Raw genomic sequence first — 17,467 nt, forward strand, 5'->3', positions numbered from 1 at the left:
GGGGGGGGCCACAGCGGTGGGGGGCCGCCGTCCCGCTAAAAAAAAAAAAAAAAAAAAAATTGTATATGTTTGGACAATTTTTACAGAAAAACTCTGGTCAACTGGTAAGAATGCAAATTGGAGAACTTTATTGTAAAGAAACAAGGCGTTATTTTCAAACAACCAAACAAATGGCTAGGAACGTGTGATTCTGAATGAAGAAAGAAGACTGCTATAATTAGCAGATTTCATGCACCCCGGTGCTAGTAAGCATTAAAAGCCACTAATGAGTCTTAATAGGTTAAACAGTCTTCTGCACCTATAATTTGCTTGACAAGAATCTTTTTCATTAAGAAAAAATAAAAAGTAACAAGCATTAGTCTTGCACTATCCAAATAATCATGATTTACAGAACTCAAGGAGCAACCTTTTGAGGTTCTCTAAGCACAGAATTTTCATGCTGGCAGGACTCTTATAGGTCTCTCTAACTGAACCTCCGAATATTGCAGATGAGGAAACTGAGAACCAAAGTGACTTGTTCCCAGATAGAAAGGCTGGCCGGTAAGCAGATCTTAACTCGGCTCCATTGCTCCCAATAGAAGAGCTCCTGCTAAGACAAAGCACCATATTCCAAGATGCCTTCCTGAAAAGGAAGCCGACAAAGAGTTGATTCCAGCACACACAAGCCTCCTTTGAAATACCTTTGGTTCCACTTTCTACTCAACAAGCACAGATGTCCTCACCACCTGCGTGGCACAGGTAACTGAGGGAGACATGAGAAGACCACTGGGCTCCATGCAAACAGTCAGCATGACATCCTTGTGCAGACACAGGAGGAAGCACGTCTTTCCATCAAACAGAGAGCCACGGGGCCTGTTGCCTAAGAGTGAAATGGAAGCAGGGCCTTCCGTCGCCTACTAAGGATTTCTCCGCGTTGCTCAAGAGGCCCCCAGGTGCCAGGCGCACGTGTGTGATGGGCAAAGGCATCCAGGGAAGCCTTGGGAAGTGAGCAAGGCCTAAGTCACGTCCACTGTGGACCTTCTCGCAAAGAAAAAGGGAGAGAGGGGGTCATTTCCCTGGCACACCTAAAAAATACGGAGTCCTGAATCAAAAAGGCCTGAAACACTGTACTAGATAATCTGCTAGCTTGCCAATAAGGCCAATTATGGAAAAGGGGGTGGAAGGAGGCTGTAAAGTCAACTAAAAAGAGCTTGTCGAGTATTTACTATTATATTTGTTACAGCCTTAAACGTAAGAGCGTTTATTCTCTTCACAAGTTAGGAAACTAGGCCGTCTTACATCTACATAAGAAGGAGCTGAGGTGATGTGGACAAGGTTCCCCAGCCTGTGATGGTAAAGCTGGAGTTCAAACCCAGGTCCCGTTCTCCGGCTCTGCCTCTCACTCCACGGCCTCCCGATGGTCAGGATTAGGGAGAGCGCATACAGTCTTTCAGCGTCAGCCTCTAAGCCCTCCGAGCTCTCAAGTCCAGGGTCGTAAACAGGACTGACACAAAACAGAAGATGCAGTATCAGCCAATGATGAACGAGCACATCCTTCAGGCCAAGCACACCAGGAAAGTCCGCTACTCTAGTAAACTCGCCCCTCTGTGACTGCCAGGTCCCTCACCGTTGCAGAGGCGTACATGTTTTAGAAACTGCGTCTCAGAGTTAAACCAAAGCCAGAAATAGACTGAGAAGGAAAACTGTCCTGGTTAAACTCCAGGGTAACCTGGGAGGCTCTGGACCTTCCAGGCTCAAACGGGCCTCTCCCTGACGGCGTGCTGTGCGGCCACCTCAGCCTCAGGGGACCTGAGTGAGGACGTTCTCCCTCCCCTGCAGATTCAGAGTCACCCCGTGGCTTCCCCAAGATAATCACTCAGAGGGTGCTCTGCTCACAAGCCCCCCACTTCCACCAGCATAACTCTCAGCAATCTCGTCTACCCGGGATGCTGCCAGGAATCAGAGAGCAAACAAGAGAGGCTGCTGGAGGGCCAGAAGAAGCACCCTAACGTTTACTCGAGTCAACTGGGCAAGAACTTATAGAGAATGCACTCTTCCTCAGGCAGCGAGCCTGCTGCTGGGGGCGGTGATGGTGAAGATGGTGATAAGAGTGAGAATTACAGCAGGAGCTGTCACATACTGAATGCTTAGCAGCTACACTCATTCACTCCTCCCCCAAACCCTATGGGGGTAGCTCTTATTGTTATCTTTATTCTTGTAATAATAAAAAAAAAAAAAAAATGAAGGCACAGAGTGGTTAAGTAACTTCCCCAGGGTCACAGCTAGTAACTGGTAGACACAAACACAGACAGTCTGGCTTCCGGGTCTGTACTACCAGCCACTACACAACACTGCACTCTAAATATGAGTGCGTAGGACTATCCCGCACCCAAAGCCCACAGTTTAAGCGGGAAGACAGGCGAATAAACCTCTGAGGAGCACATAAACCAACCCAGGGTTCAGGAGAGGCTCCCAGCAGAGATCTGCTGAATCCCTCCATGGAGACCTGGAACACTGGAGGAGGAGGGGTCTCATGTAAGTCTCCAAGGAAACCCATCCAACAAAGAGCTCTAAATTCTTCCTTTAAATATTGTCAACAGGGACTTCCCTGGTGGCGCAGTGGTTAAGAATCCACCTGCCAATGCAGAGGACACGGGTTCAAGCACTGGTCTGGGAAGATCCCACGTACCACGGAGCAACTAAGCCCGCGCGCCACAACTACTGAGCCCGCGTGCCACAACTACTGAGGCTGCGCTCTGGAGCCTGCGTGCCGCAACTATTTAAGCCCGCATGCCTAGAGCCCGTGCTCCACAACAAGAGAAGCCACCACAATGAGAAGCCCGCGCACTGCAACGAAGAGTAGCCCCCGCTTACCACAACTAGAGAAAGCCTGCGCGCAGCAACAAAGACCCAACTCAGCCAAAAACAAATAAAGTAAAAAAAATATTGTTAACGATAATAAGGGTTTGCTCTGTCTTTCCAGCCTATGAGTGATTAGAAAACTCAGAGAGCAGGGTTTGTGCCCAGGAAACAAAGAGGCTGACAGGAGGAGAGGATGGAAAAATAATTAAAAGAGACAACAGGGGAATACAAAGGATACAGCAAAGGGCCCTTCCCATCTCAATGGGGTAATCACAGCATACCTCGAAGGCAGGTTACAGCATTAACCTAAGCATCAACAAAAGGTTGACTTGTGCTTTATATGTTGTTTTAATAAGCAGGGAAACAGGAAATGGATTTTAGAAAGGCACTAATAGAAACAGTTCAAGTACAAAACTGTGCTGCAAAAGCTTCTGCTATTTAGAAAATTCACTTAATGTGGGAAAAGTTCATTCACCAGGATGATGGCTAAAACGTGTAACAGATGCCGTGTCTGTTTTCAGAGGAGAGGGGCCTATCTCTACCGGCTATTCCACCAAGATAAGCCTTCCTCCCTCAAAGCCAGCATCCTATTGTTCCCCTTTGTCAGCTGGAGAAAATCTAGCTGCTCCGTGATTGCTAGAGAGTTTGGGGGCTGGTCTGGTTCAACGTGACATTGAGTCTGTGGCTCTCATTTGAAGGCCACAGACTGCTCCCTTGGCAGTTCCTTCAAAAATTCTGATAGAGGGCTTCCCTGGTGGCGCAGCGGTTACGCGTCCGCCTGCCGATGCAGGGGAACCGGGTTCGCGCCCCGGTCCGGGAGGATCCCACATGCCGCGGAGCGGCCGGGCCCGTGAGCCATGGCCGCTGCGCCTGCGCGGCCGGAGCCTGTGCTCCGCAACGGGAGAGGCCACAACAGTGAGAGGCCCGCGTGCCGCAAAAAAAAAAAAAAAAAAAAATTCTGATAGAAAAAGAGAAAAACCATTGCCAGGCACAGGATGAACCAGTGTGGACTGTGTTCCTTACCTGTTCCTTATGATGATCTCACCGCAGGACTGGCAATAAAACGTGCAACATCCTTGGGCTTGGGAGCTTTGATTAAACACTGAGATCAGGTCTAGAGGAAATCAAGGAAACAGCAAATCTTAGAGGTTTGGGACAAATCCATTAACATACTTCGAGTTTAACAGCCGCAATAAATTACCACCAATAAGCACTGTTTATGATCTACCCAGAAGTACCCATTTAGTTACTTTTATCTGATGACTCAAGCAGAAGCAAATACTGGGAAGTGTTTTCAAAAACAGATTTTGCTACATGTTTCAGAGTTAGGTATTGCCCTAAATTATCTGTGTAACATAGATAACTCGTTATCTCTCCCATTCTGGAAATACCAACATTAAGGATGAGAGAAAAGGAGCTATTTCTTTCACATCGAGCTAACTACGCAGAGCTTCTCCATCCGCAGCTTTCCTCTGCTATGCTTAGGGACAGTTTTTCATCACAGTGACTGCTGGCAAACAGTCTTCTTAAATTTAATTCGATTTAAACAAGGTTGATGTCCGCTCTGGCATCTTACCAGTACGTACAAACAAAATCAATCTTGAAATTGGTCTTTATCGGGCAGGTCCCGGGGAATGAAACGGCTCCTAAGAAGAGTTCCATCTTCCAAGAGTGAAACTCAATTTCCGATTAAAGATGTGGGAAAACATATATTTCCCATCGTATATGAAAGAGCAGTATAAGACAGTATGTATGTTTCCTTAGTTTCCGTTATTTCATTCATGAAGGAAACTTTCGTTCCCAAAAAAGCCCAAAGAACAAAGAACCAAACCCACAAAAATATTTGTCTATTAAAAAGAGTCTGAAGAAATGAGGTTATATCCATTAGAATCAAGCAATTTGAATTTGGTTTATGTTACTTTATATTTTAAGATTTATAAAAAAAAATTCATGTGAGAAAGTTTAAGCCTTAAGAGTTAAAAATTCTTCTGTTTAATTTCTAGGACTGCCCTGTAGCACTAAAGTGAAACAAGCAGTATTCTTTAGCTCTGAGCAGATAATACGTAGACCTGGGTAAGACATCCAGAATTTTCTTTTCAGGACCAATAAACAAATTCTCAGTGACACACTACCCTCTGCTGCTCACCCAGCGTGGTGCAGGCTCAGGTTCAAGTCAGAACCTTCTGATACAGGGGCACCCTGGGAGGCACTGCCACCTGGGGATGAACCTAACGCTGGTGCTACATCAGATCTTACTGCAGCCAGTTCGGGGTCAAAGGTCACGTCTGACCTACGCATTCAAAACAGTGTAACAATATGGCTACTGTAGTCCTTAAAAGAGCATTCTTATAGTTGAAAAGTCAACTCTGTAAAAACCCAGAAACATAGGTTGAAGGCTATAAATGTTAAGACTCGCTTCCTACCACAGATTTTGGTTCAAGTTTACATCAGTATGCACCTATTTGAAATTTATTCATTCGGCAAACATTTATTCACCACCTATTATGTGGAAAGCACGAAAGCAATTAAATACTGAGGAATCTATTCTGCATACCCCTTCATGCACTGCAGAACAGGGCTTTGAATGGTTTCCTCTTCAGACTGTTGAGCAAAATATGCGTTAAACATGTAAAGAAATTGGAGACCCGTGAATGCCCACAAGAGATGCAAACCAACACACAGCAGTCAATTTATTTTGTCCAACAGTTAAAACTAGACGGTCACGTGTGCTGAGTTAAATTTTTTTTAAATGGTTCAAGGTTTGCTATTTAACTGTTCTAGAATATGGGTAGGCAGCATACCAATTCTGTCTCTGGAAGGTCTCCGTACCTCCTCATCATAGGACCTAAAATCATGGTCCCAGAGAACTAGCAGAAGATCTGAAAGCACTCCCCTGTGGCTTTCGCGCCTGCCTTTCTCCAGTTTCCTGATGTGACCCAAGATTCCTGCTGTGGGTTACTGTTCATCACCGCTAAAGACAGGTGATGACATCACAGGAGCCAGCCTCCCAAGGCTTCTTCCCTGGAACAACACTTCCGCTGCCAATCACGAGGTCCCCTCAGAGCGTCTATCTCCCATCTCGACGGCCCCATTCTTCTTTCCATGGCTATTCCAGCAGTCACTCTTAGGTTTATCCTATGCCACTTCAGCCCCAGGGCACTTCTTTCCTCAAACCAACCCTGCTCAACTCACACTAGTTATTCACTAATCCAGCACTTGAGCAAAATCATTCTCCAACAAAAAAGGAACGGAGCTTCCTCTACTTCTCTTTCCTTTCAAAAGCCAGGATAGAGATGCCAGGGGACACCTGACAATCCCTAAACAGCTCTTCAGTACAATCCTGCTGACGGCCCCTGGGGCTGCTTGGAGAAACGCAGATGAAAGGCTTCGCACCCATGAGACAACAGGGACATCTCAAGTGCATCCGTAAGAACTATAATCCTTCTCTGAGAACGAGTATCACATCCAGCTGTTACAGCCTCCGTTTCCCCTTTTGACAGCATTTCTAATCCTCCGAAGCATATCACTCACATGGCAGAGAGGCAATGAACCAGTGAGGTCATTCAATAAATTACCGCGAGAAACATTTCTACTGCCTTTCTGAATCAACGTGCCAACAACAAAATATTGGAAGTACCACAGGCATAGCAACAATCAAAGTCAAATGATACATCAGACTCAATTTCAGAATCTTTATATGTACTGTTCCCTCTAGTTAGAAACGTCCCGGACTTCCCTGGTGGCGCAGTGGTTAAGAATCCGCCTGCCAATGCAGGGACGTGGGTTCGATCCCTGGTCCGGGAAGATCCCACATGCCGCGGAGCAACTAAGCCCGTGCGCCACAACTACTGAGCCTGCGCTCTAGAGCCCGGGAGCCACAACTACTGAGCCCGCGCGCCTAGAGCCCGTGCTCCGCAACAAGAGAAGCCACCGCAATGAAGAGTAGCCCCTGCTCACTGCAACTAGAGAAAGCCCGCGCGCAGCAATGAAGACCCAACGCAGCCCAAAATAAATAAATAAAATAAAGAAAGAAAGAAAATGCCCCTACCTGGATGCGATCATTTCCATCATTCAGTTCTCTGGTCAAACACTGCTTTCTCAGAGTGGCCTTCCCTGACCCTCATCTGCCCCTAGTCACGCCCTATCCCATTATTCTGCTTAACTTTGCCCACAGCACTTACCTCTGTATCCAAATAACTTGTGTGTCCATTACCTGTTCCCACTGATTAGAATCTTAAGCCCCATGAGGGCAGAGACCTTCCTAGCTTGCCCACTTCTGTACCTTAGCACCTAGATCCAATGAGCTAATATTTGTTGAATGAATGAATTTCTACGTAATGCTTTAATATCAACCAGGTCTTGCACGAGTGCCATCTGATTTCATCTTCCTATCAACTCTGTGAGCCAGGCTTTTACAATTAAAGAAACAACGCAGGGAGTATGTGGGAAATCTCTGTACCTACTGCTCAATTTTGCTGTGAACCTAAAACTGCTCTAAAAAAAAAAAAAAAAGTGCAGGCTATTAGGAAAACAAAACAAAACACTTTAAAAAACCCCAAAGAAACAAAGCCTCAGAAAGGTTAAGTAACAGGTTCAACTGCATGCAGCTAATAAATGGGCAGAGCTGGCAAAAAAACATCCATCTTCTGGACCCCCAGCTCATCCTATGCAGCTGATGAGCAGTGATTTTCACCTGGGAAAAGTTCAACCTTTCAAAGGAAAAAAAAAAAATCACCTTTGATTTATAATGAAAAAGCAAATGCAGAAAGAGGACCACCAGCACTACTCACTTGGGCAGAATTCCGCCCGCGCCTGCAGCCGCAGGTGCAGCCCGTCCCCGGCCACGTGCTGCAGCCCGCGGCAGGAGGACGGGACAAGCCTGACCCCTGCTGGCAGCCAGAGCTCCGTGCAGCCGCCCGGGCTTTTCAACTGGAGCGAGGTCGGCGTTACGCAGACATCCATGGGCAGACCTCCTTCGTTTGGATCGCTGGGAATTAAAAATAACACACAAGAAATTATTTCTCATTGATGAAAGACACATTATGAAAGAAACAAAAACGGCCAAGGAGCTCTCTGTTCCTCTTCAATAAGGGCCCTGAATTTAGTCACTGTCGTGGAAAAACAGCAGTGAACTGATCGTAAAGGAAGCTAATCGATACTAGGTTTAGATGAGGTCAGAGAGTACTTTTCGCTGTCACCGTAACATGAAAGTTCAGAGACATATTTTTCATTCTTGCTTCTTCTTCTTTTTTTTATGGTAACGATGCATTCTTAAGCATGTACTCTTTCCCACTGCCAATGATCCTGAGTGCCAACTCTCTCCTCTGTCCCAGTGCTTCCTCCATCCACTCCAGCCCGGACCTCCCCCTGGGCTGCTGCTGGATCTGCTGCACCGCCTGCCGCTTCGCTTCCCCACCCCCGACTCTTCCGTCCCACCCGTCTCCCTGACTTCAGCTTCTGCAAACCAGCACAACGGAATGCTAGTCTGTCATGCGCCACGCCCTTGTTCATCGAAGTATTCTGGGCCAGAGAATTCAACAAGGCAGCGTAAGACGGCGGCTTATTCACCTTTGCATCCCTTGATCCTAGCATGATTTCGACATTCGTTCACTCACTCAACACACCTTTTTTGAGTTCTACCATGTGCCAGGTACTGGGAATACAACGATTAACAAGATATCTGCACCCCACACCCCCAAGCAGGGGACAGGCTAGTAAACAGGAATGATCAAGGGAGCATTAAAACTACGGTGCACTTATTCATAATACAGGGGGATTATGGAAGCACGTGGAGGGGGGCAGCGACTATTCTAGGCCAAGCACTAAGTAAATGTTATGTGAATAATGAATGGATGAGTTAGTGACATATTCTTGCTTCTGAGACCAGCATTTCAATGTTTTACTTTACTTACAGTAAATTAGAGTAAAGCATTGTATTTGATATACAGGATTTTGAAAAGGAAGCCAGGATTTCGTAAAACAAAAGGCACAGGAGAAAAAACTTTGTCGATTTTAAGAATAAACAAATAATGAAGAAAACAATCTAGTGATGTATGAATACCAGGCGTGAAAGGACTTACTAATCCAGTCCACGGCAAACACAAATCACTTGGTGCAGGCAATAGAGTAAAACACAGTTGCTGTCTACCAGGCACCAAAAGTACAGAAGGGTATGAAGACATATAGCAATGATACTCCTATGAAGTTGAAATATGCTCAGCATTGCACCAGAGGAGCAAAGCACCTGGATCCCCTCTTAAGCGCTGACAGCAAGAGCAGGCCATCCACTCAGTGTCACTGAAGTACAGAAGGTGGGCCATCCACTTGAATGTCATCCAAGTAGAGAGGTCCTACCGTGTGTTCAGGTGTGAGTCTTGGTCAGGCCTCCTATTTTGCCTTAGAAAATTTTAAAACTACTTTCTGGCTAGTTCCTCTTAGAAGTGTGTAGATCGGCACTTAATCAGCAATACAGAATATCAAGAACCTGAGTCTTAGGACTTCCCTGGCGGTCCAGTGGTTAGGACTCCAACGCTTTCACTGCTGAGGGTGTGGGTTCGATCCCCGGTCAGGGAACTAAGATCCTGCAAGCTGTGCAATGTGGCCAAAAGTTTTGTTTTTTTTTTTTAATTTTTTTGACGTGGACCGTTTTTAAAGTCTTTATTGAATTTGTTATAATATTGCTTCTGTTTTATGTTTTGGTTTTTCGGCAGCAAGGCATGTGGGATCTTAGCTCCCCAATGACCAGGGATTGAACCCACACCCCCTGCATTGGAAGGTGAAGTCCTGACCACTGGACCGCCAGGGAAGTCCCCCAAAATTCAAAATTAAATTATATTTTAAAAAAGAAATTATTGAAAAAACAAAACAAGCCTGAGTCTTTTCCAGGGAAGACAGACTCAAACTCTTGAGTCAAAAGTCTAGTCTTCAGAAATGATGTTTAAGAAATAATAATCCTCTAAAGTAGATGTCAGAAAACTTTTTATATAAAAGGTCAGATGGTAAACATTTCAGGTTTTATAGACCATATATGGTCTCTGAGGCATAGTCTACTTTTTTTTCTTCCTAATGACCCTTTAAAAAATATAAAATCCATTCTTAGCTCATAGACTGTAACAAAACAGGCCGTAGGTTAGATCTGGCCCCTAGGCTGTAGTTTGCCAACCACTGCTCTAAAGATACACAATTTGTTCAGTTTGGTACTTCAGCGATTTTCAAACTAGACTGTGCAGTTGGCACTTGGAAGTGTCTGCAGGGAAACCACTGGGTTCCTAAGTCCCTTGCCTGCCCAGCTCTGGCATGCCACCCTTTCCTCCCTTCCTCTTCCTGAAAAATGCAGACAATTACATAGGGCAAAGAAAGATAAGTATCTTCGAAAGGGTGGGAGAACCACTGAAGCCTGGGGTAGATATGAGAAACCCAGCAGGGTGAGGAGAGCAACCACCAAGAGGGCCACCCAGCAAGGATGTCAGGTTCCAAGAGGAGAAAGGAGGAAATGTCAGCAGCAGGTGGGGGGCAGCTCAGCACAGAGTTTCAGAGCCTGTCTTAGTCTGTCAGGTGCCTGTAACAAAACACCACACAGTGGGTGGCTTAAACAACAGACATTTATTTCTCCTAGTTCTGGAGGCTGGGAAGTCCAAGATCAAAATGTTAGCAGTTCTTGGGGAGGACCCCCTTCCTGGCTTGCAGACGGCTGCCTTCTCACTGTGTCCTCACGTGGCAGAGAGAGGAAGCCCTGGCGTCTCTTCCCATAAGGACACTAATCCCATCATAGTGGCTCCACACTCATGACCTCATTGAAACTTAATTATCTCCCAAAGCCCCATCTCCTATACCATCACGGGGTAGAGCTTTAACATATGAATTCTGAGGGAAAAGAAACATTCAGTCCGTAACAGAGCCCAAGCGGGTGAGGAGAGTGTCAACACTGAGTGGAGGGAAGGGAAGCGGCAAAGGACGCCAGCGGAAGATTAACCGCATAGAGTGGAACTGACCAAGTAAATACATGTCATGAGGATAATGGAATCCAGGATTCTCACTGTGGGAAACAGCTACAGAGGGAAAGGGAGAAAACCAGAATGGATCCTATGGTGGTAGACCAGAATCTAAAATACCTGGGTGAAGTCACGGTTTCCAATGCATATAAATAGATACAGTAATATATATAGATATATGCGTATGTGTATTATGATATATTTATAAACACACACATATACATGCATCCATAAACGCAATACATATGTCATACACACACACTCTAGTTCTGTCTACTAGTGGGTCTGGGAGAAGTGACACTCCAGTAGTAATGAGCACACTCTGTGCCCACATCTTGGTTTCTAAAGGTCATTTTCCACTTAAAAACAAAATGAACAAAAATGAAACAAAACATGGTTCCTTGGAAAAATAACTGCATACAGGGGTGGGACAGAAAAAGAATGAGATGAGCCTGAGCCTGGCATATCTTGCTGTGCAACTAAGTAAAGAAGAAATCAAAGAATGTCAAAACAAACAAACAACCAAAAAAACCCACAAAAAAACACAGAAATCATCTTGAAGGGACTCCCCCTGGCCACATCTGGTTGTAATTTGAGAAAAAAGTAACCCACTGAATGAAACAGAGCTATGGGTCCATACGCATATGAATAAATGAATGACTAGACTTCAATTTAAAATAATAATAAATAAGTGAATAAAATGAAAGTATGATGAGGAACAGGGCAGTTACATAGTCTCAATTAATACTTATTGATAATGAAAAGAATTATTAATATCAATTAATACTTATTGATAATGAAAAAAAAGGGGCAATTTATGGTGGAGAAGCCTGGCAGATACCACCTTATTTAAGTTCTCAAAGTTAACGTGAACTTTAATGGAACAAATCAAAATCAAGTGCCACCTGAGAGGATGCAATGAGAACACAGCATCAATTTTGTGATATCCCTGCCGAAGATGTATAACCTGAACGTAATCTTGAGGAAACATAAGACAAAACCAAATGGAGGAATAGTCTACAAAATAACTGGGCTGTAATCTTCAAAAGTGTCAGGATCATTAAAGTCAAGGAAACTGAGGACCTCTTCCAGATTGAACAACGAAGGAAGCATGAAGATACAATGCATGCTTCTGAGCTGGATTCCTTTGTATTACAGATAGTAAGTAGACAACTGGAAACACTTGAATAAGGTCTGAGTATAAGATGGCAGTAACATATTTCCCAATTTTGAGTGTTGCATGCTGGTTTTGTAGGAGAACGTCCTTATTTGTAGGAAATCCACAGTAACGTATTCAAGAGTGACAGCAACCTACTCTCAAGTTTGAGATTATTCCAAAACAAAGTTTTTGAGACCCTAATTGCCCACACTTTTTATATGTGAGGCTTTTGTCACTATTCTCTTGTATTCCTTCAGGTGTCACACCCTGCTCGAAACTATCTCATAACCTCACATCTCAACTCTGAGTCCAAGCTAAGGTCCTTTCAGTGGTCTCTAAGACCCAGTAATATACTAGAGGCAATTGTTAACATTCCAGGCATTTTGCAAGCCAGTTGACCTCACTTTGGTAGTTTGATATCATCTATGGTGAACGTATTCCCACCACAGGAATCAGTAAGTGGTGCAGATCAGGAAGAATGTTTTTGTCTGTCTGGTTTTCTTGGAGAGCAGGTCACTGAACATTTTCCAGCACACCACTGCAAGACCCTTTACTATGTGCTTCACCAGCCCCCCTACATCTCTCTGAACTAGGTACCACCTCATACTTTCTGTTCTCTCACAGGGCAACAGTCTTCCACTGGGAATAATACAGTCCCAGACCTCACCCCTTTCAGTTTATTGCTCCACTGTTGCTTTCTCATTCAGAATAAGGGGTTGGAATTTTTTTCCCTACCCCCGTTTCTGTTTTATTTTCTGCTAGGTACATATCTCTATTCACTATAACATATATAAATATTTGTGTATTTTCTGCCTACCTCTCACCACCATTAGACTGTAAGCTCAATGAGAGCAAGTATTTTTGTCTTCGCTTTGCTGTTAGTGTTCACAGCCATATAACCAGCACCTAGAATCTGAGTTTTGGGCCCTAGGAGAGGAACTCAGTAAACATCTGAGAATTTAATAAATGAATGGCCAAGGTTTATCCCAGGAATGCTAAGATGGCTTAATATAAATAGATTGTTTCTAATGCAAGTCACAGAAGTAAAGACTAAAGGAAAAAATATGACCATCATAATACACGCAGAAATCATTAAGGAAAACACAGCATCTGTTCATGATGATAACCCTTAGTAAACTAGGAATAGAAAGGAACTATGGGGCTTCCCCGGTGGCGCAGTGGTTAGGAGTCTGCCTGCCAACGCAGGGGACGTGGGTTCAAGCCCTGGTCCGGGAGGATCCCACATGCCGTGGAGCAACTGGGCCCATGCGCCACAACTACTGAGCCTGCACTCTAGAGCCTGCGAGCCACAACTGCTGAGCCCGCGTGCCACAACTGCCGAAGCCCACGCACCTAGAGCCCAAGCTCCGCAACAAGAGAAGCCACCGCAATGAGAAGCCCGCACACCACAGGGAAGAGTAGCCCCCGCTCGCCGCAACCAGAGAAAGCTGCGTACAGCAACGAAGACCCAATGCAGCCAAAAATAAATAAATAAATTTATTAAAACATAAAGAAAGGAACTGTGCAGTCTACCAAACAGATTTGCCAAAAGTCAACATCATCACACCCAATGATGAAATGCTAGAAGCAGTTCTTTTAAGATTAGGGAAAGAATAAAAATCATATCAATTACACTAACTACAAACAGACTAAAACTTCTAATTAAAATGCAGAGATTGTCAGAATGGATTTTTTAAAACTCTGCCCAGTACATGCTTTTAAAATTTTACATATAAAGACACAGGTTGAGAGTAAAAGGGTAGAAAAAGACATACCATGCAAACAGTATAGTCAGCTGATTTCTGACAAAGACATTGAGTTATATCAGTGGAAGAAATGACAGCCTTTTAACTAATGGTGATGGAACAACTGGGCATTCTTATAGAAAAGCAATGAACTTTGAGCCCTACCTCATGCCAAATACAAAAACTAATTTGACATAATCACAGACCTAAATGTAAAAGCTAAAACTATGTAACTCCTAGAAAATAAACAGAGGAAAAAAAATCTCACAAGCTGGAGGTAGGCAAAGATTTCTTAAGGACACACAAAAAACTAACCATTAAAGAAAAAAATGCAATAAACTGGATTTCATTATAATTAAGATTTTCTGTTCATCAAAAGACACAATTAAGAAAATGAAAAGTTACAGATTGGGAGAAAATATTCACATACTCACAGGCATAAATGAAAAAGACTATATAAAGACTACATAAAAAACTATTTAAATTCCAGACTCTATAAAAAACTATTTAAATTCAACAATAAGATAAACAACTTGGTATTAGAAGACACTTGACAAAGGAACATATATGAATGACCAAAAAGCAAATGAAAAGGTACTCAACATTATTAATCAGGGAAATACAAATTAAAATGACAATGAGATACTACTTTATACCACCAGAATAGCTAAATCGAAGACTGACAACACTAAATGCAGACGAGAATGTGAAGCCATTAGAATTCACTTTTTTCTGGTTAGAGTGTAAACTGGTACAATCACTTTGGAGAACTGTTCAATGGTTTCTCATAAAGTAAAGCCTCCATCTACCCTATGACCCAGCAAAAATACTTACACAAAAATGTATGGCAGCTTTGGGAATTCCCTGGCAATCCAGTGGTTAGCTCCACGCTCTCACTGCCTAGGGCCCCGGGCTCAATCCCCAGTGGGGAAACTAAGATCCAGCAAGCCACACAGTGTGGCCAAAAAAAAAAAAAAAAAATGTATGGCAGCTTTATTCATAACAAGCAAGCTCTAGAAACACACAAAATATCCAGCAATAGATGAATGGATAAATGAATTGTCGTATATTCATACAGTGGAAAACTACTCAGCAGGAAAAAAAGAATGGTCTATTGATGTATGCAATGACATAGATGAAACATGAATCTCACAAACACTGTTGAAGGAAAGCAGCCAGAAACAATCAAGTACCTATTGTATGAATCCATTTATACATAGTTCAAGAACTGGCAAGTTAATCGTTGTTGAATGAAATCAGAACAGTGGTTGCTTTTAGGATTGGGGAAATTGACTGGTGATAAAGCTCAACAGCCAAACACCACCAGGGACAAAACAGGAGTCCAGCAAAGTTAGGTTTCTTATCTTGCTGAAAGAAGGGAGAGTTATCCAGGGGAACCATGAAGGGCCCCTTTGATGAGAGAAAGGAGGGAGGTTGTCTTGTTTCATTTTGTGTAAGGTGTGGGCTCCGAATAACCTTACAAGGTGAATTTGAGTTGGACGTGCAGCACTTATTTGAACTCATGATTTGATAAAGGGCGGGGGAGGACGCAGGGGAGAAAGAGAGAAAGAAGAGTAATAAACATCGTCCCCATTTTACAACTGAAAACATTCAAATTAAAGGATTCTACTCTGCTGAAGAAGCTAGGATTGAATCCAGTTCTCAGGCCAAATCCAAAACTGCCACACCAGACATCTGGCTGGTTTCAGGAAAAGAAAAGGCTAAGCATAAGTCTATCTCAGAGTAGTGCTATGTAATAAAATGTTCCGGATTTTAACGTCTAATCTACTGTTTGAAACAGTGGTCACAAGGGAATAGTCGAGGTCCCATATACTACCAAACCAAAAAAAGAGAACACTTTTCCTAACAGTTTCTTCTTTGTGTAATGAATAGCAAGTTAAACGCGTGCAGACTTCTCACTGGAACTCTGAAGATGAATAAAAGAATGCGCTCCAATAAGAAGTCTGCAACCTTGGTTAGTCGTTCGCTGAACACACGTTTACTGAACCAGTGTGTCCGTTCCTTTGCATAGAGAACAGTTTGGGGAGGAAAAAATAACACCAGAGTTTATTTACAAAACAGGAAGCTCTCACATTGGAACAGATTTCTTACAACGAGGATCCCAAAGAGGCAATCAAAACATTTTTTGCACTGTTTTGTGGGAAACGCAGGGCACTGTCAACGGAGTGGTACATTAGGTATCCTCAAACTTTAATGTGCATCTGAATCCCGGGAAAAGTGTTAAAATCTAAGTTCTGATTCAGTAGTGCTGATGTGGAGCTAAGACAATGCATTTCTAAAAAGTTCCCAGGTGATGCTGTGTTTGCCAGCCGAGGGGAGACTGGGGGCGCGCGCGGGGGCGAGTAACTCCACTTTGAGTAACCCAGAAGCTCTAAGCAACTGGAAAAAATAAATTCAAAAACCCGTCCTTCCGAGGGAGGCGGAGCCTGCCCGGGCAGCCGAAAAGCGAGCTAGGCTGCGCCTGGGAGCCCGCACTCCACCGCCCGCCTTACCCCAGAATCAGCAGCGCGCTGTGCAGCCGTCTCCGCACCTCCAGGAACACGCGCGCCTCCGCCGCAGCCGCCGCCATGGCAGGTACCCAGCCAGGGCCTCCGGCGACCCCGGGCACCAGGGCCGGAAAGGGGCTGCACGTGCGGCCCGAGCCGGAGCAGGAGCGGCAGCGGCGGCGGTGTGGGCGGCGCGGGCCTCCGGGACCCGGAGGTCGGCTGCCCGCCAGCCCACAGCGCCACCTGCCGGGAGAAGAGCGCGCCGCCGCGAGGACGCCATCTGGGGGGCGTGGCAGTTTCAAATCCCGGCTTTGGGTCTGAGCGCGGAGAAAGATGGGCGGGGGGCAGCCGAAGTGTCCTCCCACGGTGCCACCTGATGCATCCGGCTCCCTGGAAATGACCTTCAAAGTCAGACCCCCAGTGCAGTGCTTTGGGTAGCGTGGGTAGGGAGGAGACTGGACGAGAGGGAGATGATGGAGAGGGGTCGGTATAGCCGGGCACTGTCCCCAGGAGGCCAGAGAGCCGAACTCCCCACCCCAAACACACTGTACCTTGGATATTTTTGTCTTTGTTTTAATGAACTACGGTCGGTTTTTTGTTTTTTCTATTTTTTAATGAGCGCTAGTCGGCCGTTTGGTAGCCCTGTCTGAGGCAACAAATGTCCAGGACTGACGTGGCATTGCTTCTCAATTTAGACCCAGTCGCTCCAGGATGGAAACGGTTGCAAAAATGTGAGAAGTTTTCTGTTATCTATGCAGAAGAGAGTGTGGTTAAATCCAGTATCATGAAGCACAGGATCAAGCATTCCCATAACTTTTGAAAAGAGGAAGATGAGAATGACTCCATATGTACATTTCCGCTCTTCACTTTTGCAAAAGTAAAAACTGACTCAGGGAAGTTGTACTATCATTGCTACTAGAAGATGTTTTTGGAAAGTTTGACCCAGTAAAGAAAAGGATCTAATACAACTTATCATGGGAAAATATTAAAATATAAGGCCATGGTAGTATTATAATGAAAATTCTTTTCAAACAAGAGGCTTTAAAAAAATAGAAACAATGATTGCTTATATGTAGAAAATCGTATGTTTATTGATTTTCTACTTTATCATTTCAGCGTCACAATTATCACACACCAAATGTATTAATTTGAAGATTTTCCAAATAAATAATAAAGCCATGTCCCTAGAGATACTAGTTTAAGACAATTTTTCTAAAATCTATA

General features: G+C 44.3%; 1 protein-coding gene across 16 annotated transcripts in view; it reads right to left on the reverse strand.

The window, feature by feature from the left end:
- UBE3D (ubiquitin protein ligase E3D) overlaps positions 1 to 16,424 on the reverse strand; it is a 579,677-nt gene extending 563,253 nt beyond the window's left edge. For 15 of the 16 annotated variants that reach the window (XR_008618457.1, XM_028494990.2, XM_028494988.2 and 12 more), the window contains exons 1-3: positions 16,250 to 16,420; positions 7,632 to 7,828; positions 3,865 to 3,955 (exon numbers count right to left, since the gene is read on the reverse strand). Coding sequence is in view for 15 of the 16 variants with exons in the window: in XM_028494990.2 (XP_028350791.1) it covers positions 3,865 to 3,955; positions 7,632 to 7,828; positions 16,250 to 16,326 (365 nt within the window). In the remaining variant the exon portion in view is untranslated. Of the gene's footprint in view, positions 1 to 3,864; positions 3,956 to 7,631; positions 7,829 to 16,249 lie in introns of all 16 variants that reach the window. The other variant, XM_028494996.2, reaches the window with a different exon arrangement.
- Positions 16,425 to 17,467: the final 1,043 nt, after the last annotated feature.

This window comes from Physeter macrocephalus, chromosome 11, assembly GCF_002837175.3.
Source record: "Physeter macrocephalus isolate SW-GA chromosome 11, ASM283717v5, whole genome shotgun sequence".
Taxonomy (NCBI): domain Eukaryota; kingdom Metazoa; phylum Chordata; class Mammalia; order Artiodactyla; family Physeteridae; genus Physeter; species Physeter macrocephalus.